The sequence below is a fragment of the Augochlora pura genome, chromosome 6 (assembly GCF_028453695.1).
Source record: "Augochlora pura isolate Apur16 chromosome 6, APUR_v2.2.1, whole genome shotgun sequence".
NCBI lineage: Eukaryota > Metazoa > Arthropoda > Insecta > Hymenoptera > Halictidae > Augochlora > Augochlora pura.
Genome location: NC_135777.1, coordinates 9,153,363 through 9,171,778, shown reverse-complemented (window position 1 = coordinate 9,171,778; position 18,416 = coordinate 9,153,363). Strand labels below are relative to the sequence as shown.

At 36.6% G+C, this 18,416-nt stretch overlaps 3 protein-coding genes across 4 annotated transcripts; 2 read left to right on the top strand and 1 right to left on the bottom strand.

The window, feature by feature from the left end:
- Window positions 1-150: 150 nt before the first annotated feature.
- Window positions 151-12,495, top strand: Apkc (protein kinase C iota type). Of its 2 annotated transcripts, XM_078182992.1 has the most exons (10): window positions 151-709; window positions 1,126-1,209; window positions 1,628-1,845; window positions 7,093-7,143; window positions 8,067-8,152; window positions 9,544-9,826; window positions 10,977-11,429; window positions 11,607-12,079; window positions 12,164-12,279; window positions 12,354-12,495. In XM_078182992.1, exons 2-10 carry the CDS (start codon window positions 1,154-1,156, stop codon window positions 12,439-12,441), a joined length of 1,824 nt encoding a protein of 607 aa, XP_078039118.1. In that variant the 5' UTR covers window positions 151-709; window positions 1,126-1,153; the 3' UTR covers window positions 12,442-12,495. The 2 variants fall into 2 exon arrangements, with proteins under 2 accessions (XP_078039118.1, XP_078039117.1); XM_078182991.1 differs by lacking the exons at window positions 151-709; window positions 1,126-1,209; window positions 1,628-1,845 and adding an exon at window positions 2,674-4,394.
- A 9-nt stretch (window positions 12,496-12,504) lies between these two features.
- LOC144471180 (uncharacterized) lies at window positions 12,505-15,817 on the top strand. Its single transcript, XM_078182998.1, has one exon. It carries the CDS (start codon window positions 12,505-12,507, stop codon window positions 12,844-12,846), a length of 342 nt encoding a protein of 113 aa, XP_078039124.1. The 3' UTR covers window positions 12,847-15,817.
- Window positions 15,507-18,184, bottom strand: LOC144470939 (lipase 3). The gene is made up of 8 exons (XM_078182542.1): window positions 18,077-18,184; window positions 17,817-18,015; window positions 17,146-17,260; window positions 16,832-17,075; window positions 16,331-16,495; window positions 16,170-16,257; window positions 15,938-16,083; window positions 15,507-15,671 (listed from the first exon to the last, which is right to left on the bottom strand). Exons 1-8 carry the CDS (start codon window positions 18,182-18,184, stop codon window positions 15,507-15,509), a joined length of 1,230 nt encoding a protein of 409 aa, XP_078038668.1.
- Between the last annotated feature and the right edge of the window lie 232 nt (window positions 18,185-18,416).

Here is an 18,416-nt window from a genome sequence, read left to right as displayed (position 1 = left end):
TCGTCGATGGCGCTAGGCTCTCCAAATCTAACAACAATGAGTGGGGAATATGAATGTTACTGAACAATGTCATAAGGCATCTATATACTCTTCTTAGTGTTCATACATTTATCATACTATTTATTAGCCACGGATATCGTTAATTTAACAAGTTATAAATTTTAATTATATTAAATAAATTCTTAATTATAAAAATAAGCTTCAAAATTAAAAATGATAGTAATGTGATATGCATTTTGCAGCATCGATGCAGGTTTATAAATACAGATTTTTATAGCGTCAATTATAATTTGAAAACTTTTCATTATGTACAACTGTACACCTAGAACTATATACTAGTGATAATTTGTGCGTTTACGTTATTGTGGATAATACATAACGGAGAGTAATTTTGGTACTTCTTTATGTTTTATAAATATGATTTTCAGTATAACCGTATTAAAGTTCGATTTCTTTATTGTTGCATTCGTATATGCATTATATACATATAAGTATGTATAATACATTATGAAGATATGTATGCTATAGTAAACATGGCGACTGCCAAGTGACAACGCGTTTTGCTGTGTTAAGTACTTTTCAATTTTGTTTATTATATATGTATTTCTAATTAGTAGTTTTATAACAACGATATTTTATTCTACTGGAAGTACACAACAGGATTATTTCATCTAACTTCGCAGTTAGGTCATTGTTGAAAATATTTGTGGTGAGTCAGAAATCATATATGTATGTACAACAAAACTAAGGTTGTCGCAAATTAAACTATTTCAAACGTAACGTTTATCTATAATCTTCTAGATTTATGAAATTTAAATAGAAGAATATAAATTTATTGATATAATCAAGTAGAATATTACAATATTCCGTTACTTAAATTGAAAAAATCATGTTCAATTTGTGTTAATCAGAACTTTGTTGATGTATTGAAATCTAATTACTACACTTTAAGAACTCTTATAAATTAAATTCCTGCTTTATATTCTCTACTATATTGCATCTATTTAATTATAAAAAATTGATTCATTGATTTGTTATTGTTTATTTATTTGGTTCAAATATTTTTATGATTAAATAATTATAAATTCATCTTGATAACAACGCTTTCTCATTTTTACTTTTTAGATAGCAGTGGTCAATATACATTTTGAAAATGCCTACACAAACGACAGAGAATGATGACATACGAGTAAAAATTGTTTATAATGGGTAATATACATATATAATTCCTCTGTAATAGTATGTATTTTTTATGAAAACAACAATGAATGAAAAAAAAAATAATAAAGCTACGAAATAAAATATTGATTTTCATATATTACCTTCATAAGCATATGATTTACAATATAGCGTATGTAATATAATGATTTATGATTTCCTAGGAGTTTAAACATGTTTACATAACTTGATAGAATTAACTAAATATATATTGGAATGCATTAATTGCATTTGTTTATATTTTATCCATCCTTTATATAAACAAGATTCCTTTCAAAAGATGTTTAAATATATCTAAACAACATTCAATTTATGATTGTTGTCTATGTATTTCAATTTGGCTCCTTATTTATAAAACGTGAATAATTTTTGATAGCAAAAGACATTGTAATGGTTTGTTTTATATCAGGGAAGTGCAGATTACATATATTACTCCTGGAATTTCGGTAGACACATTGCGGGAAGAAATGCGTACAATATGTGGATTTGGTGCAGCAGGTCAAGATCAATTTACTATGAAGTGGGTTGATGACGAAGGGGATCCATGTAGGATTGCTTCTCAACAAGAACTGGATGAAGCGCTGCGTCTTTATGAATTAGAGAAGGACACTGAAATAACTATACATGGTAAGTAATAATGTTATATAAATGCAAGTCTGTATTTTCTGTATAAAATTCCATTTAAATAGTCTTTTTATTCATTGTATTGTTAATGATAATGTGTGTGCAACTGTGTAACTGTTTCTTAAAGCTTTCATTTTGTTTCAATTTGATAGAATATTCAACAAATTTGGATATATGATTCCCTACTTGTACTTTTATTCTTATGATTTGTAAATTATCAGGTCAAGAACATGCAAATAGTAGTATTTAAATATAGTTACAACTTGTGCTCTTTTGTTTTGTACTTAACTATATAGTTTAGTTACTTTGTATGTGTTCGTTTAAAGTAGTTTTATATTCAACATATTACTGTACTATTGTACTATACTATTTGTATAATATTATCAACTACAATCTTCGCATAAGCTTTATCACGTACAAAAATGATTGTATAAATAATTGCCCGAATAATTAATACCTCGGGTAACCGCATCCGATTTGCGTTACACAATCGATAAGCATTAAAAATTTGGCGCATCTCCCAAAAATCATCCCATTTACGTGTAACCGTATTCCCGTGACCCGATTTTGTAGTGTTTAACAGATTTCGTTGGAAAAGAAGGCAAACACGCGAGTAAAAAAACTAATAAAAGTGACCCTTAAAATTGAGAAGAAAAAGGGGCAAGGGTGGGAAGACACAAGAACGTAGTTAAGTAAAGCCCATGTGACAAGGAGGGTGAGAGATTATGAGTGAGTGTGTGAGTGAATGAGTGGGTGAGTGAGTGAGCGAGTGATTGAATGAGTGAGTGTGTGTATGTATGTGAGAAGGGGTTGAAAAGTGGAGGGTTGGAAAAGAAAGAATGTTAACACAGAAAGGTGATAACTGAAGGAAATATCGAGGAAAAAGAATTGGAGCGAATAGGGATGTGCTGAGAGGCAAGAGGGCTGATGCAAGGGATGGAGAGGAGTGAAGGAGGGTGGTCGGATGAGAACTAACAGGGAGAACAGGGAAAAGCTTATGAGAAGGAAAAAGAGTCGGGCGGTTTGTTAAACAGAAATCAGTTCTGTTTTCGGCGTGACTTTATCCTAGCGTTTGCGCATTTCGTGGAGTAAAACTGGTTGGGTGGTGACGGCAGTTAATGAATACTGCAGCAGCAGTCGATATTCTTACGCGGACAGATTAGCTGGCGTGTTTCCTCGTGGAAATCCGACGGAGAGGTCTGTTAAGGGTGGCGAGAACGCCCCGCACAGAGTAGCTAACTGGAAATCTCGTTGGGGTGGGAAAGGGTGGATCAGCGCGAGAAGAGGATAGGCAGGAAAGACGGCTGGTTGATCATTCTTCGAGGTTCATCCGCGGAAGATAACCGGTATAGCTCGGAGAGAATATACGGCACGGTGGACCGGCCTTGTTTCAGTGCTCCGCGAACTCGTGTCGAGAGGTTGTGACGGTGTATCTTTAACAATCGCTGTTGTCACTGGAGAGGTTGCAAAAGTGGCGATAAACCAGCATCGATCGCGCTGACTCGTCGCATTCTCAGCCGGGCTCCTGCAAGAGGTCGGCCACGGTGGAAGAGGCGAGGACAGAGGTGGTACGGGGCGAAAGAAGGAGAGGAAGGGAAAGACAACGGGCCGGAAAGAGAGAGATTGGGAGAGTGTGCGCACGTACCGCTGGGGAAGGAAAGTAGGGAAAACTGAGGGGGTGGGAGTTAGAGGGTGATAGCGAGCAAAAGACGGGAGCCAGTGGTGTACGGTTGTTGGCGGACGATATCAGACAGCCAGGATAGAGGAAGTTGAGAAAGATAAATACGGATAAATTCGTCACGAAATGGCGTGGGGTTATTGGAGCGCAACGTCAGTCAGCGATAGGGGTCGATCACCCCGTCGGGAGAAGGATAAACAACAACCTCAGACTTTGCATCAGCACCAACAACAACAACAACCGTATCATCAGACGGAAACAGGGTTATACGGTATTCAACAACAAATACAGGGCGAAATCGGCGTCGGTACGTCGTCCGGATCCGGTGCTGGTGCCGCAGTTGAGGAACAGCCCTGTAGCATGATGATACAGGGTGGTTCCTTTTACTCTTATTCCGCGGCACTGGCTGCTGCGGCAGCGGCTGCGGCTGGCCGTAAGATTCCACCAGCCGTAGAAGGACCTTCCACTTCGTCCATGGGGATTCAAGTTTTGCCGCGTGATCGTCCGATTAAATCGAGCACCAGCACGTATCCACCCTCGCCCAGCAGCGATTCCGCCGAGTACGAGCAACCGATCGTTGGACTCAGAGGCGAGGGCTCGCCCAATAACAGTCCTCGCGACGATATATTCGTGCAGCCAGGATCCTCGTCCTCCAGGATGAAACTACTCTGCGATAAAGGTGTCGACGACACCTCGGAAGTCGATCTGGACGAAGTGATCGCCACGGAGATGATGTACGCGTCCAGCAACCGAGCTATAGGGACTAATACGTGTCGTGTACATGGACCGTGTAATCCGCCTACGGATCCTGCTCCTTCCATGATCGACGATACCACCGGGTCCTCGCAGTTTTGGTTCAACGACATCACCTGGGGTAGGTCTCTCGACACCCTTCGCGCTTCATTAACCTGGTCGATTGATTCGTAACGAAGCACAGGTGCATCGACCGCCTCCGTTCCTCCCGTTCGCAGCTATTGTTTGTATAACCCTTTTCAATATTGCACGTTATTGCGCGTCGTTGTCGATATAGATCCACTCGGCTCATCCTTCGGGACAAATATAATCTTGATTCGAATACAACGATACTAATGCCCGGATGCAATTGCAAAATATTGATCGCGAAGAATAGCGTGTGTTTTTCGAGATGGTGTGCTAACATGTGCGCTTATCTAATCGGCTCCACCTGGCCCCATATTTTACGATTTCAGGAGGACCGGGGGGGGGGGGGGGTCGCGGATATTGTTTCGCTTCGAATTTGCTGGGCTCGAAACGTTGATACATTTAGCTAAATCCGTTTTATTTGATCTTCTGTTCCATTTGCTATTTCGTGCGAAAACGTAAGGATGCGCTTGGTCGAGTCGTCTCTTGTATCTGGTGTACGCGAGATCGATTATTAAAACAATGCTATATACATTTTCGAAGGTCAGGCTAGACGAGTAACAGTATAAGGGATGGGAACGGGAATGTGTGCCACGCGAAGTGGCACAGTAAGCTGCCGCTGTACCAGGAGTCAAGAGTTTTTGTTTGCTCTCGTTTGATCGTTCCGATCGCTGGGCAACAGCTGTAATTAACACCTCGCTGTCGTATTAATTTGCGACAAACAATGCCTATAGTAATACTCGTTGCAGTAACATCGCTTTACGAGGTGTTAGTACATATCGATTGTTAAAAGCGCAGACTTGTCGTGAAATCGTTTTTAGCACAATGTCCGTGGATGTAGAAAATGATGTTGCAATCGAAATATCAATAATATTATTGAAACAACAAATCGCGTAATAAGGCATCTCGTTTAACCAACGAACCGAAATATTTTCTAATCTTCGACGATTCAATTATATACCCGAAAGCTCATCAATGTTGATAAGATACTGTCAAACAGAGTGGGGTGATTTCTTTAATTTTGTGTCAGGTTTCGTCGATAGTTTCGATCGATTATTCGACCGCGAGCGAGATGTTAAAGCCGTAGATTGGTAACAACACTGCACCTATCCGTGCCCGCGGAGGCTCCTCGACGATAAGCGATAACGCGATCACATCGTTTCAATTCAATGTTACTCGTTATCGGGCAGCATTTAATGATCAAGTCACTGAATAAAAGTGACAGTATAGGATATACCTATAACGGCTAGGCAGCGACCTAGACAGATATGTAACAAAAAACTGTTCAACAGAAACGAAAAATTTGTTAGACCGTGTGTGTTGGACACGTTTCCGGTGCGCGATTCTATCTTCGATAGTTGCCGATCGTTGTCTTTGCTGTGCTGACGAGGACACCGCGTCGTTATGATGACGTTGTCGGTGATACACGATCTCTGTTAGTATCCGTCACTATTTCCATCTAACGTTTAAGATTAATCCCTCGAAATTTCGATTCGCAGCATCGGGAAACCGGTCCCGAGTGCGCCTTTCAAGTATGAATTACAAATGGGCGGATCTTGCGAGCGGGAATAACTTTCCCGAGTGGATGTTCAAGCGGACAATCAGAGTGTATGATTTGAGGCTGTTGATGATAAAAAAAATGAGAAATTAGTGGCTGTATGGATTTGCATGTTTCTGCATGACTTTGCATGATTGAATATTCATGAGCTATTCTTTTCCGTGCCTCGTAAACTGAGTTTTCGATCAACCAAGGTAAACTACAATCAAATTAGATATACCATTTAACCCCTTGACGATTGAGGATAAGTAACGTAAAAGCAAATGCTATGCCGGTTATGGTACAAGTGATTGTTGCATAGCAGTAATCGAGATTCATACTGGAAGCTACATTTTCCTATACAACTCGATACGATTTTAAATCGCAACATTCTTTTGATCGACATCAATGCAAAAAGCAATACTTTTACGTCGGACAATATTCGCATAAAAATATTGTACGTGAAGAGTGAGACCATTATCTCTCACTGATATCTGCGACATATGATAAATGCAGGGTCCGCATCGAATATGACGGCCGGCATCAAGGGGTTGAAAAATTGTATCAAACAGCATTTTTGAATTGACGAAATATATTAGGAGAAATATTTTGTCAGTTAAACTAGACACTCGCGCGTATACAGTTGATTTACACATAAATTCGTAGCATTCACAGAACCTTTCCCCATTTTAACCGTGGGCACACAGGCTGCAGAATGGCTGCAGAATGGCTGCAGTTTTATTGCAAAAATGTGAAGGTGTGCGATTGATAAAAACAAATGAAACAATCAAGTACCGCACTAAGCTATAGTAACATAATGATGTCACACAGTTCTATGATGTCTTTTGCTGTATCGTTCGCAAAACGTTTGTATACACACTGAACGTAAATATTTTGTTCTGTAATTACTTGATTGCAGAAGTTCATGCGATATCTGTTATATCGAAACAAGTTTTGAAAGTTACAAGTTGAAAAGAAAATTCGCAGTTTCATAATTATGATCACAGACCGTCTAATCAGTTCTAAGTCGAACCATTCACTATTTTCCATGAATTCAGATATCGTTAAGTTCTGTTTGAACGTATCCGTAGAGTTATAGCGAACGCTATTGCAAAAATGGTTCTCCATTGAAGAAAATTGTCCGTTTCTGTTCCAGTTTTTCCTAACGTCCCGCCTGCACCTGGAATGCCCTGTCAGGGAGAAGACAGTGAGTTTTTCGTCGCAACAATAGTCGAAGTTTCTTGAACATACTACGCACTCGCTCAGCATTCTCCCAATACGAATATACTAGCCAGCGAGTTATATGATTAGTGATACGTTCGTTTTTAAGTTTCCCATGAGGAGTGTACATACGAATAATAAGTCTGGCTGATCGATTCACGTATACTGTAAATGATTAAGATATCGTCTTTGGTGTATTCGTTTTTTCGTTGATCGACGCTTGTTTCTTTCTGTTCGACCGATTATTGCCGCATCAAGAGATTTCATTCCGATCAATTTCTCATGGTGCACACCGACTTTTCTCGATGCATTTTGTTTTCTTTCCGTTTAATTTTCATCATGTACGTATGATCCGTATCAGCAGGAAGAGCCAGCACCGTTACACTGATGTCGTTCGATCGCACCTTGCTGACAGCCACGACCGATTTAATCCATTTGAATACCGCGGGACCGTGCGCAGTCGGAGATGTTTTTGTCGTATTTACAAATTCGTCGGCTCGGTTGTCTCGTCCTTTGCCACAATTATGTTCAATAGTATAAATGTGTCTCACCATGGAGCTACTCAGCCGAATCACAGATCTGTGGCAATTCTTTCGGTGCGGTATTCCAATGGACGTTCGTCTTTTGTCCCCCAGCATCCCGCGGCGCGTTCTCCTTATCGTGCTTGCACCGAGAGGATCGTAAATAGAACTAATTAAAGGCATGCGAATTTTCGTGCACACGATCTCTCTCGAGGCCGGCGAGATCGTTGGCACTCGCGCGCGTTCGTGTCGTAGAATAAACTCAATAGGGAGTATTAACACGGTCATCTAACGTATAATTTCGGAACGAGGAACACCGCCCGCAGACATTGAAGACAGGATTCTTCTTTGTTCGTTTGTGATATTTATGTTTTTTCATTTTCCAAAGGAAGCATCTACAGACGCGGCGCACGTAGATGGAGGAAGCTGTACCGAGTGAATGGTCATATATTTCAAGCGAAACGTTTCAATCGGGTAAGCATCATATACTCATTCAATTACTGGCCCAACCCCATCCCTCCATCACCAAATCGCTTCCACACAGCCCTATCTATCGCCTACACCTCTGTACACCCTCCGGATACACCATCCGCCCACGCTTCTCGCTGCTCTCGAATATAATTTCACACCATCTTTTTCCATTGTGGTTACGAACACACTGTTACCTGTTACACACCGCCATTTCTCGAAGCGACCTTCTGGGTCGGATAGATTTAATTCCTGATAAAAGGAACTTGCTGGCTAGTGGTCGCCGGGAATTATTCTGTATTTAACGGTCTTAGTACCTGCCCGGTCTCTTTTTCGCTCCAGCCGAGGGGTAATGAGGGCGGTGTAAGTCGATTTTCACTTGGACGGGGGATGGATAAGAGCGAGGAGGACAGGAAGGGTTAATACACATATAGAGTGTGCTACTTAACACTGGAACCTGAAGTGTATCTCTGTTGATTTTAGTTACGTGCTCGATAGTTTTCTAGAAAATGGGTTCTCTTGTAGCAGCTATTGTGATAACGAGGATTTTTTCTCGGTTATTATATTTTCCGCAATTTGTTTATTCGTATAAAATATATTTTTGCAAAGGTAATTTCGGTTTTCTAAGTAGATAGTTTACAAAAAAAGTTAAATTACTTCTGCAACAACCAAATAGTTTATGGATTTTTATTCAAAACAGAAATTTTTTACCTAAATTATGCAAAACAGAAGTTAAATAAAAATGTATTCCTTCTTTTAATAATTTTAATAATGTAACAACAAGCAGATAATGATAATTTCTGGAATATTAACGTCATTTTGCGAAGTGAAAATTAAAATTTTCCTAAATTAATGATTTTGAATGAAAAATAGTTTAACACTGTAGAGAAATGATGCAGAGACATATGCCTCTGAGAAAATCCTCTATGTTACAATGCTTGCTGTTCTAAAAAAAGAGAAATTTCTTGCCCTCGGAAAATTTCTCATGCTATTAAAAACATCAGAGTTATTTGTAGATAACAGTCTTAGGTAACTCACCCTATATAGAGGAAGCTTCCTGAGTGTTTGAGGAGAGACAGGGGTAAGAGAGGTGCGATAGGGGTTGTTGCGTTTAGATTGAGGGTGATGAAGAGGGGAAGATACTTCGGGAGAAAGAAGAGGAAAGACGCGTAGAATTCGCGGAAGAGGGTCGGGGGTAATTAAAGAAGTAATGGATAAAGGAGAGAGTCGGAGCGGAAGAGAAAAAGAAGATGAAGAGGAGGGTAGAATTAAGTCAGTAATTGTAATTAGACTTAGACGACTCTCCTTGACTTACACTACTCTCGTTCTGAGGGCTTCATAAGAAAAACGCGTCAATTGGGTCCGTATAACTTGCTCTCTTTGTTTAACTTCCGCAGCGAGCGTTTTGCGCGTTCTGCCAGGATCGGATTTGGGGACTAGGTCGACAGGGGTTCAAGTGCATCCAATGCAAACTGCTGGTCCACAAGAAATGTCACAAAGTGGTGAGGAAGTCATGCTTGAGCGCGCAGCAGCAGCAACAACAGATACCAAGTATAGAGGCGCAGGCGATCGACAGGAACGGCGATCAACAATTGATGGATGTCGTTCAATGCAGTAACGTACCTCATGTCGAAGATGAGATCTCGGACTCGCCGATCATCGAGGAGCACTCACGAAATCGTAAGAACGTCTTTGAGGGGGCTCTCTACAGTGACGGTAAAAGAGTTTCGGAAACATTTTTCAGGAAAACTATAAAACACATCAATTCCAAATTCCATAGATTTCTCAACGTCTATTTGAAAAGTATGCAGTATTTTTTCAAGTAGAGATATTCATAAGGTTAAAGCAATGACGCGGCAATCGACTGCTGCAGTATTATGCAACCAATAAATCAAAAGGATTTTTCTGTATGATACTGTTTAAGAACTAGCTTTTGACTTTTGTAAGCGAGGTGTATGGAATGCATTCCGTTTCAAAAGTATAGTAAATTGCTGTTTTCCAAATATATGTTTTTAAATGATAAAACTGTAAAGGAATGTAAAAAAATCGGTTTTTAGAATTGGTCACAGTAGGGAGCCCTCTGCACAATGCTGAGAACTGAGAGTCTGTAAAACCGATCGCAAATTATATTTAGTTCCTAATATTTATTACTTGTGATATTTTTTATGAAAAAATCTACGAACTTTATTGAAATGAACATGTAATAAGTACATCAGATACTATTCCCGATTTAAAAAGTATTTGGTCAAAGCAATAGCGAAAGAAGCAGAATAAGAGAGTTGTCTACCATCAAGTAGAATATTAATGTTAAAATAAATAGCTTCAGTTATTAGTGAAATACGGAATAAAGAAGTAAAGCAGCGATTAGTGAAAATACTAAATCATCTTTAAAATTTTGTGACTCCTCTGATCGAGAAAATTAAACCTGTTCTCACACTTTCGGATATAGTTTATACATTTCGTTGAGATTTTCACGTTTCTCCTGTGAATACTTCATTATCTCATAGTTTGTAAATAGGTAAAGATATTAATCGTTTATCTACATGTTCCTCACGATATGACAAAATCTTTGTATCTACTCCTTTAATATACGTATAACTGATTATGTATACAATACACGACACAATATGTATGTATACATTATATACGTTTAAAATATATCTAAATAATTCCCGTATAAACAATGTCAACTCGTTCGATTGAATACTTTTTGCTAGGACTAGTATTGACTGTATCAGTAAGTACAGTTTCAACTTTTACGAAGAATAGGTGTACATCTCCTTAAAAATCTGAGTTAGCCAGACAATTATATGACTGTATACGATTGCAGGAACTGGAAGCGAAGAGAGGGAGGAATTGCCGCTGGATACGCTAAATGATGCAGACAACTCGAATGATATGCAGAGGCAATACTCACTCAATGATTTCGAACTGATTAAGGTAATCGGTCGTGGTTCCTACGCGAAAGTTTTGATGGTGGAACTGAAGCGTACAAAGAGGATCTACGCGATGAAAGTGATTAAGAAAGCCTTGGTGACCGATGATGAGGATATCGATTGGGTTCAAACGGAGAAACACGTCTTCGAAACTGCCTCAAATCACCCTTTTCTTGTGGGGCTGCACTCATGCTTTCAGACCCCCTCGCGATTATTCTTCGTGATCGAGTTTGTACGGGGTGGTGATCTTATGTTCCACATGCAAAGACAACGTCGTCTTCCGGAAGAACACGCTCGGTTCTACGCAGCTGAGATTAGCCTCGCCTTAAACTTTTTACACGAGAAAGGTAAATATTTGCAGAACGATAGTTACGTAGTTAACAGGAAGATTAGAATTCAGTGCAGAATATTCAGTAAATTATGGGAAACATACTTTCTGTGTGTTAACTACATTTGTAGTACTATATATAATTTTAACAGGAAACTGTTTCAAAATGTTGTATTACTATAATTTTTATTTGCAGGTATAATATACAGAGACTTGAAGTTGGACAATGTACTACTTGATCATGAAGGACACGTTAAATTAACTGATTACGGAATGTGTAAAGAAGGCGTCCGAGAGGGTGACACAACTTCCACATTTTGCGGCACCCCAAACTATATCGCACCCGAAATATTACAGGGTGATGATTATAGCTTCTCTGTAGATTGGTGGGCACTTGGTGTACTTTTGTATGAAATGCTTGCAGGCCGTAGCCCGTTTGATGTTGCGGGCGCGTCGGAAAATCCCGATCAGAACACTGAAGACTATTTATTCCAAGTGATTTTAGAGAAAACCATTCGTATACCTAGGTCGTTATCAGTTAAAGCAGCTTCTGTTCTTAAAGGTTTCCTTTGTAAAGATCCCGTTAGAAGACTGGGCTGTGGTAAAAGGCCAGCAGCTTTCCTTGATATAGTTGCGCATCCATTCTTCAAAGCAATAGATTGGGAAATGGTAATGATTAGAAAATACGGAACAAGTACATATAATGTTAACGTTCAAAGTATTTCGTATGTTCATAGTTTATTTCGTTTACAGTTGGAACAAAAGCAAGTTACACCACCTTACAAACCACGTCTAGATTCTGATCGCGATCTAGCCAACTTCCCACCAGAGTTTACGGATGAACCTGTTCATTTAACTCCAGATGATCCGTGAGTTTTTAATTCCAAGTTATTTATTGAGACATCTTAACAGAATATTACTGACAGAGATTTATATGTTCCAGGAGGGTGATCGATAAAATTGATCAGAGTGAATTCGAAGGCTTCGAATATGTGAATCCGTTACTCATGTCTCTCGAAGACTGCGTGTGACAAGAACCGCTCGTTATTGTGCAACGACACAATCAATATCAACAGCAATTGCAGCCGTGTTACATGTATGAATTACAAGACAAACTTGCGATGCTCCGTATTGATCCTCTATTGAACATCAGTTCAAGAAATCGAGGTTATCATAACAACGTTTTTTTAATGACGTACTCCGAAGAGAATGAGAACGACAATAATTATAACGAATATCGGTTATCGCCACCTTTTCCATTCCGATACGAAAGTCCGATATGCTCCAGTTCTCTAAGTATCACTGATGTTACTTACGGCTCTAGCAATAACAATGAGATCATTAGCAACTATGATCAACACAATTACGATGATGAGGAAGATGAAAGTCCAAAGAAAGGACTCTTGAAGCAAATGTTTTGCCTTCCATTAAATTAAGCTAAATAAGGCTTGTTTAATATTACAAAATTGCCTCTAATCAATAGTTAATATAAATTTTGTAGATTGCAAGAGATTTGAAAACGTGTAACAACATTAAAGTTTACAGAATCCTTATATTAAGTATTGAAAGAAAAAAGTACTTAATTTGCGCCACGTATTATACGATCATATTGACTCTTCTTTCACATGGTGCTGCAAGTAAACGTATTAATGGGTATTATTTTCAGCTATTTTTAGATGAGAAATGAATTAAAATGGAAAATGTACCTGACTGCTCGATTAATCTCGTAGATAATATGTCATTCCGTTATGCAGTCGTTCTATTAAATACTTACAAGCATTATACGATCCTATTATATCGCTTGCATGAACGTATTCACTGAAAACAATAGCAACAATATATTTCTAACAAACTAATATCTATTTAAGAAGAACACTGTATATTATAGATTAATTACGTTTTAAAAGAATACAGAAAACGTACGTATATTTCTAAAAGAACTAATTTTTTTCTACATTTCTTTTCTTTTTTTTATACAGACTGTTTGAATCTATAATATATAAATATATATGTATGTATATATATTAATAACAAATATATATACTTATATATACGTATTACTCAACACTTTTAAAAGAGAAATGTTGATCACAATGTATATTACAAAGAATTTTAATCACATCACATTATAGCATTATAAATTTTTTCAAATAATTTTGTTCATGAGTTACGTGCTCCAAGAACGTGAAAGTTACACAGTAAACAATTTTGGTGCAGGACATTCTTCTGTATTGTTAAAATAAAAATAAATTATGACTACGAAGCAAAAATTGCACAAAATGAGAAAATGTTTTTCCTTAAAATTTAATCCAAAGTTATTACAGATTAAATGAAACATCATAGAATATATTCAACAATTTTTTACAAAATATTTACATTGTAATAAAATAGAATAAATGTCTTCCACTACCATACCATTTTGTACCCATTAGGAATTCCAAATGTTAATGGTTTACACATTATAAAAGAAGTTACAATATTTGGCAAATAATTTTATAAGAAATAATTACAGAAAGCATCTAATTTTGTGCAATTTAAACAATCGAATACATTAAGTTACTTTATAAGTGTTAATACTCTAACAAAATTGTTTACTGCTGACAGTTGTTCGTTCCTGTGATTATTATAAATATAGAAAACTGTTAAAAGTCTTGATATATAAAAGAACTAGAGAGTTATGAGATTTGACATGAACTTAGGATAAATTCGAAAGGAATTTAGAATAAGGACACACACGAAAATAAAATTGCCAAAACACATGATATAAAAACGTTTTATAGAAAGTTAGTAATTATTTTTGAATTGTTACATGTCGGATATGTATACTATATTATGCAGAGTGAGACATTTTGATTCAATTAACAAAATCAGTTGATACCTTTTGTGTTACCTGTAATATATTATACGTAAAATAAAACTATCATTTTAGTTTACAACTTTGATATTGGAATAAAAAAGTAAATTAATATAATTTTATTTTTATTATTTAAGTATAATAAAATAATGGTTACCACGCTCTTATAGTCGCATGTAATGATAATCCCCATGTTATCATTTGTCTTTTGAAGAATATCTGATTTTGCTTGGACATCAATAAATAAAATATATTTTTACATACTTGTTCCATAGATTTTTGTAAAAACAAAAACATATCAATGGAAACTTAAAAGAGTATAAAATTATTTAATTTACGCTATTATAACAAATAATTAAGATTGTAGAGATACATTATGTATTAATTACATATATACTTTTATTTAAGTGCCTCGCCCTGTATACTAAATGTATATATATTTATGCATGTACATAGACACGAATGTTATTATACTTCATTTTAATGAATTCATATCAAAGAATATAATGACTTTCAGTACTTTATACGTATAATATAACATGATTATTTTATGATATAGTACAATCAAAATGAAAATGTTATTTTATTATTCATCAAAGCTAAATTAAGAAATTTTTGCTCTTACTTTCGTTCACTGAAATCATTTATGTTTTTATTATTTCTTCATGGTGAATTGAAAAAATATATTTTTCGTGTGTCAGAAAGTATGTTCCAAACGGCAGTTCCAAGAGTATATTTAAAAATATATTAATGAAAATAGCATTTATTGCAAGTAAAGACTATGGAATACATTATAAAATGAAAACTATGTTATTTAAATATTCTACTGTTAGCGCTCAAAGTAAGAAAGAGAAATGCTTGTTATCATTTACATATATGAAGTGAATTTAAAAGCAATGTTTGCTTTGTTATTCGAAACTTAGTTTTCCAACACGTTGATATCTTCCTGGCTGAAAACTAATTGTGCAACACTGTAGTTATTAATTTCACGTAATAATATCCAATACGTATCGGTTAGTAACTGAAAGTTAATCTTATAATTGAAACGAAAACAGGACTTTGTGTAGTGCGTTTTATTTATAATAAAATATTTAAAAAAATTCTAGAAATGTAAATTTTTAAAAGCTGCACTAAAGTAACTTTACACCCATATACACAATTCTTTACCAGAAAATTGTTACTTATATTTCTATTTAATTCTATTTATTATGGTTAATTTATATCACATTCACTTTACTCTTATTAAGTACGATTTCTCTTATAAACCGTTAATAATTTCATTATAGGCTCATATATGAATTTTACCGAAGATTTTCCCCACAGAAAATCATAATGATTAATCGTTTGCGTAGAAAATTTTTCATGGAACACCACATTACTAAGTTCCCTTTTAAGAAGATCGACATCCTAAAGGAAAGCAGTAATATCCATTAATTATACTGTTATAATTTTATATTATATTACAGAAGCATGCAAATTACTAAACTTAATATTACCTTTTATAGTTTGCTAGATTGTTACAAAAGTATTAAGAAATTATAATAAAGGAAAACTATTACCATTTGCAAATATTTGCAAACGGAATATCGTTTACGAAAGAAGTTGTAGATTTTTCATATTCAATTAAATATCAATCTAATAATTTGCACACACCTACAATTTTTCATGGATACCTTTGACGTCGATAATAAATCATGTTCACTACTGAAAAGTGCAACTGGAGCAACCACTTTGCTCAAATCATACTCTGGCGGTACCGAAGAATTATATAGTCGATAATTCTTCTCTTTACTATCGTAATCAAACTGGGCAAAGTGGTCTGAAACATTCATTCACGTTTTTTTTTCTTAAAAAAAAGCATATCACTTTCCACAGCTTCGAAGCTCCATCGTTCTTCATTCTTACCCTTTCGTATATATCCCTGACCGAAATGAACTGCTTGTTTCCAAGAAGCTCCAGCCGGTATGTGGCCAGTAATTACCGTCAGATTCTCCTGAAAGTGAAAGAAGCTGTTACGAGAATTATCTGACGAACAATCGCAAAATTCATTCGAGATTCAGCTTTACCGCACTCAAGTCCAACTGGCTAAAACCGGCCACGAAAAACAGGAAATTGCTGCAGAAGAAGGGTGAGATCGATTGCACTTGCTCTTTGCAAAACAGATTCGCCACGAACTTTTCCCAACTGGAACGTGTACGCATTTCTGGATATCCGAATTTCTCACCAATTCTCTAGAAAAAGAGGAAAACACATATAATAATACATAAATAAACAAAAGAAAACGAAGGATAGCTATATATTTAATATATGTATCGCCCAAAAGATGTTCATATTATGAATTTAAATACATCTTTATAAATAAATATAATTTAGAATTTGTGCTCAAATATGTTTACATATTCGGCATCTTAAAATCATTGTAGATCATGCAAAAGTCCTTGAAGGCAATTCATATTTCTTGAAAAAGTTCGATGCTTTCTCCAATGCGTTTCAAGGATGAGTGAAATGTAAACGGTATTGTCACGGTCATTTTACGTAATCGTAAAAAAATTTCACGTGCAACTTACCACACCCATGTATGTTAATTTAGCCAGTTTTGTAATCGGCCCGCGCATATTCCCGGTAAAAGCGACAGGAGCAAGGCCGACCATTAAAGCAATTTTCTCATTGTACTCGGGTCTTTGCGACATCATCACCCAAAATTGAGTAGTGCCCTGCGAGTGGCCGATGTAAAAAACTCTGTCATGTTTGGTCCGACCGAGTATGTAATCAATCGTGGAGGGAAGATCGTGAACGCCGAGTTCGTGATAGCTGAAAAACCACATTGAATTCAGAACAAACATGTGACACGAATAACTTCCTACCTGCGCGAGTGGCATACCTGAAATCCCAAAATCGGCGATCGGTCGAAGAGATCGTCGTATGGTTCCTCGAATAAATGTTGCCTCTGTTGTTCCCGAGCCATACATCGTATCCCGCATCGGCCAACAAGTATCCTAAAAATAGCAAAATAAATCAGTTGCAAATTATTTGGCACTTTCAAAGTGAAATCGAGTCTGTTCATGGCTGTAATAGTAGGCCATCCCCACAGTGTGTGGTAGTCCGCCATTGCAGAATAATAATTTTTGGTACCGCTAAAGGCTTGAAATGTAACATAGAATTATAACTTTGTAGATTTGTTGTAGGAAACTTTTAGCGACTAGTGAATGAGCTATAAATAAAGCTTTGTAACACTAGAAATAACGTTTTGTGGAAGTGTATAATTTGTTACATTTATAATCATTTTTTCGACAAACACACTCAGAATTGATTGCAAAGTTCTACTTGATAATTCAGTACAAGTATTAAAGTGTCAAATTAGCATTTTTATAATTTTATTGTTTTATGTATTGCATTAATGATGAATGTTTCGTTCAATAACTATTTTATGTGTAACTATAATTTTTTTAATTTGATTCAATAATCCGCAATCTAGCTGTTAAATTACAAATAATCGTAAAATACTAAATGAAAATACACATTAAATGTTATCGTATCCGAGTATTTAACTACCTAATGAATTAGATGGTCCTAAAAGAATCCAATCCGCGGAACTTCCGGCCAAACCGTGCTGCACCAGAACCGGTGGCCTCCTCGAGATTGTCTTATTATTTCGTCCATAGGGAATACGATGAATTTCTAAAATGTATCCATCCTCCGTAATGACTTCATGAGTTTCCATTGGGTACCCGTATTTTTGTATAAGGTCTGGCTAATGAAATAAAAGTATTATTAAGAAGATAAACACAAAAAAAGAAATATAAGCAACTCACTCCCATAAGTTCCATGTCTGGATGTTTTTTTTCTTTGCGAAACGCGGCGATGAAATAAGTATTGGTCATGAAAAATTGCAAAACGACGAGACTGCGCAACAACGACATCATGTTTAAAACAAATCGTTGATGATAAAACGTGGGTATTTTATAGGAGACAGCGACTTGAGCAGGTGTTCATGGTGCATGTTTCATTTATCTTATGTTCCCGACCTTTAACGTGTACATCGCATTGCTTAGCGAATGGAAAGTGCAGTAGGAACGGATAAATTCAACCGATCAAGGAGAAGGTCTCTCCCACCTCACGGTGTCATTCACAATGTTACTTTGGCAGAATTAC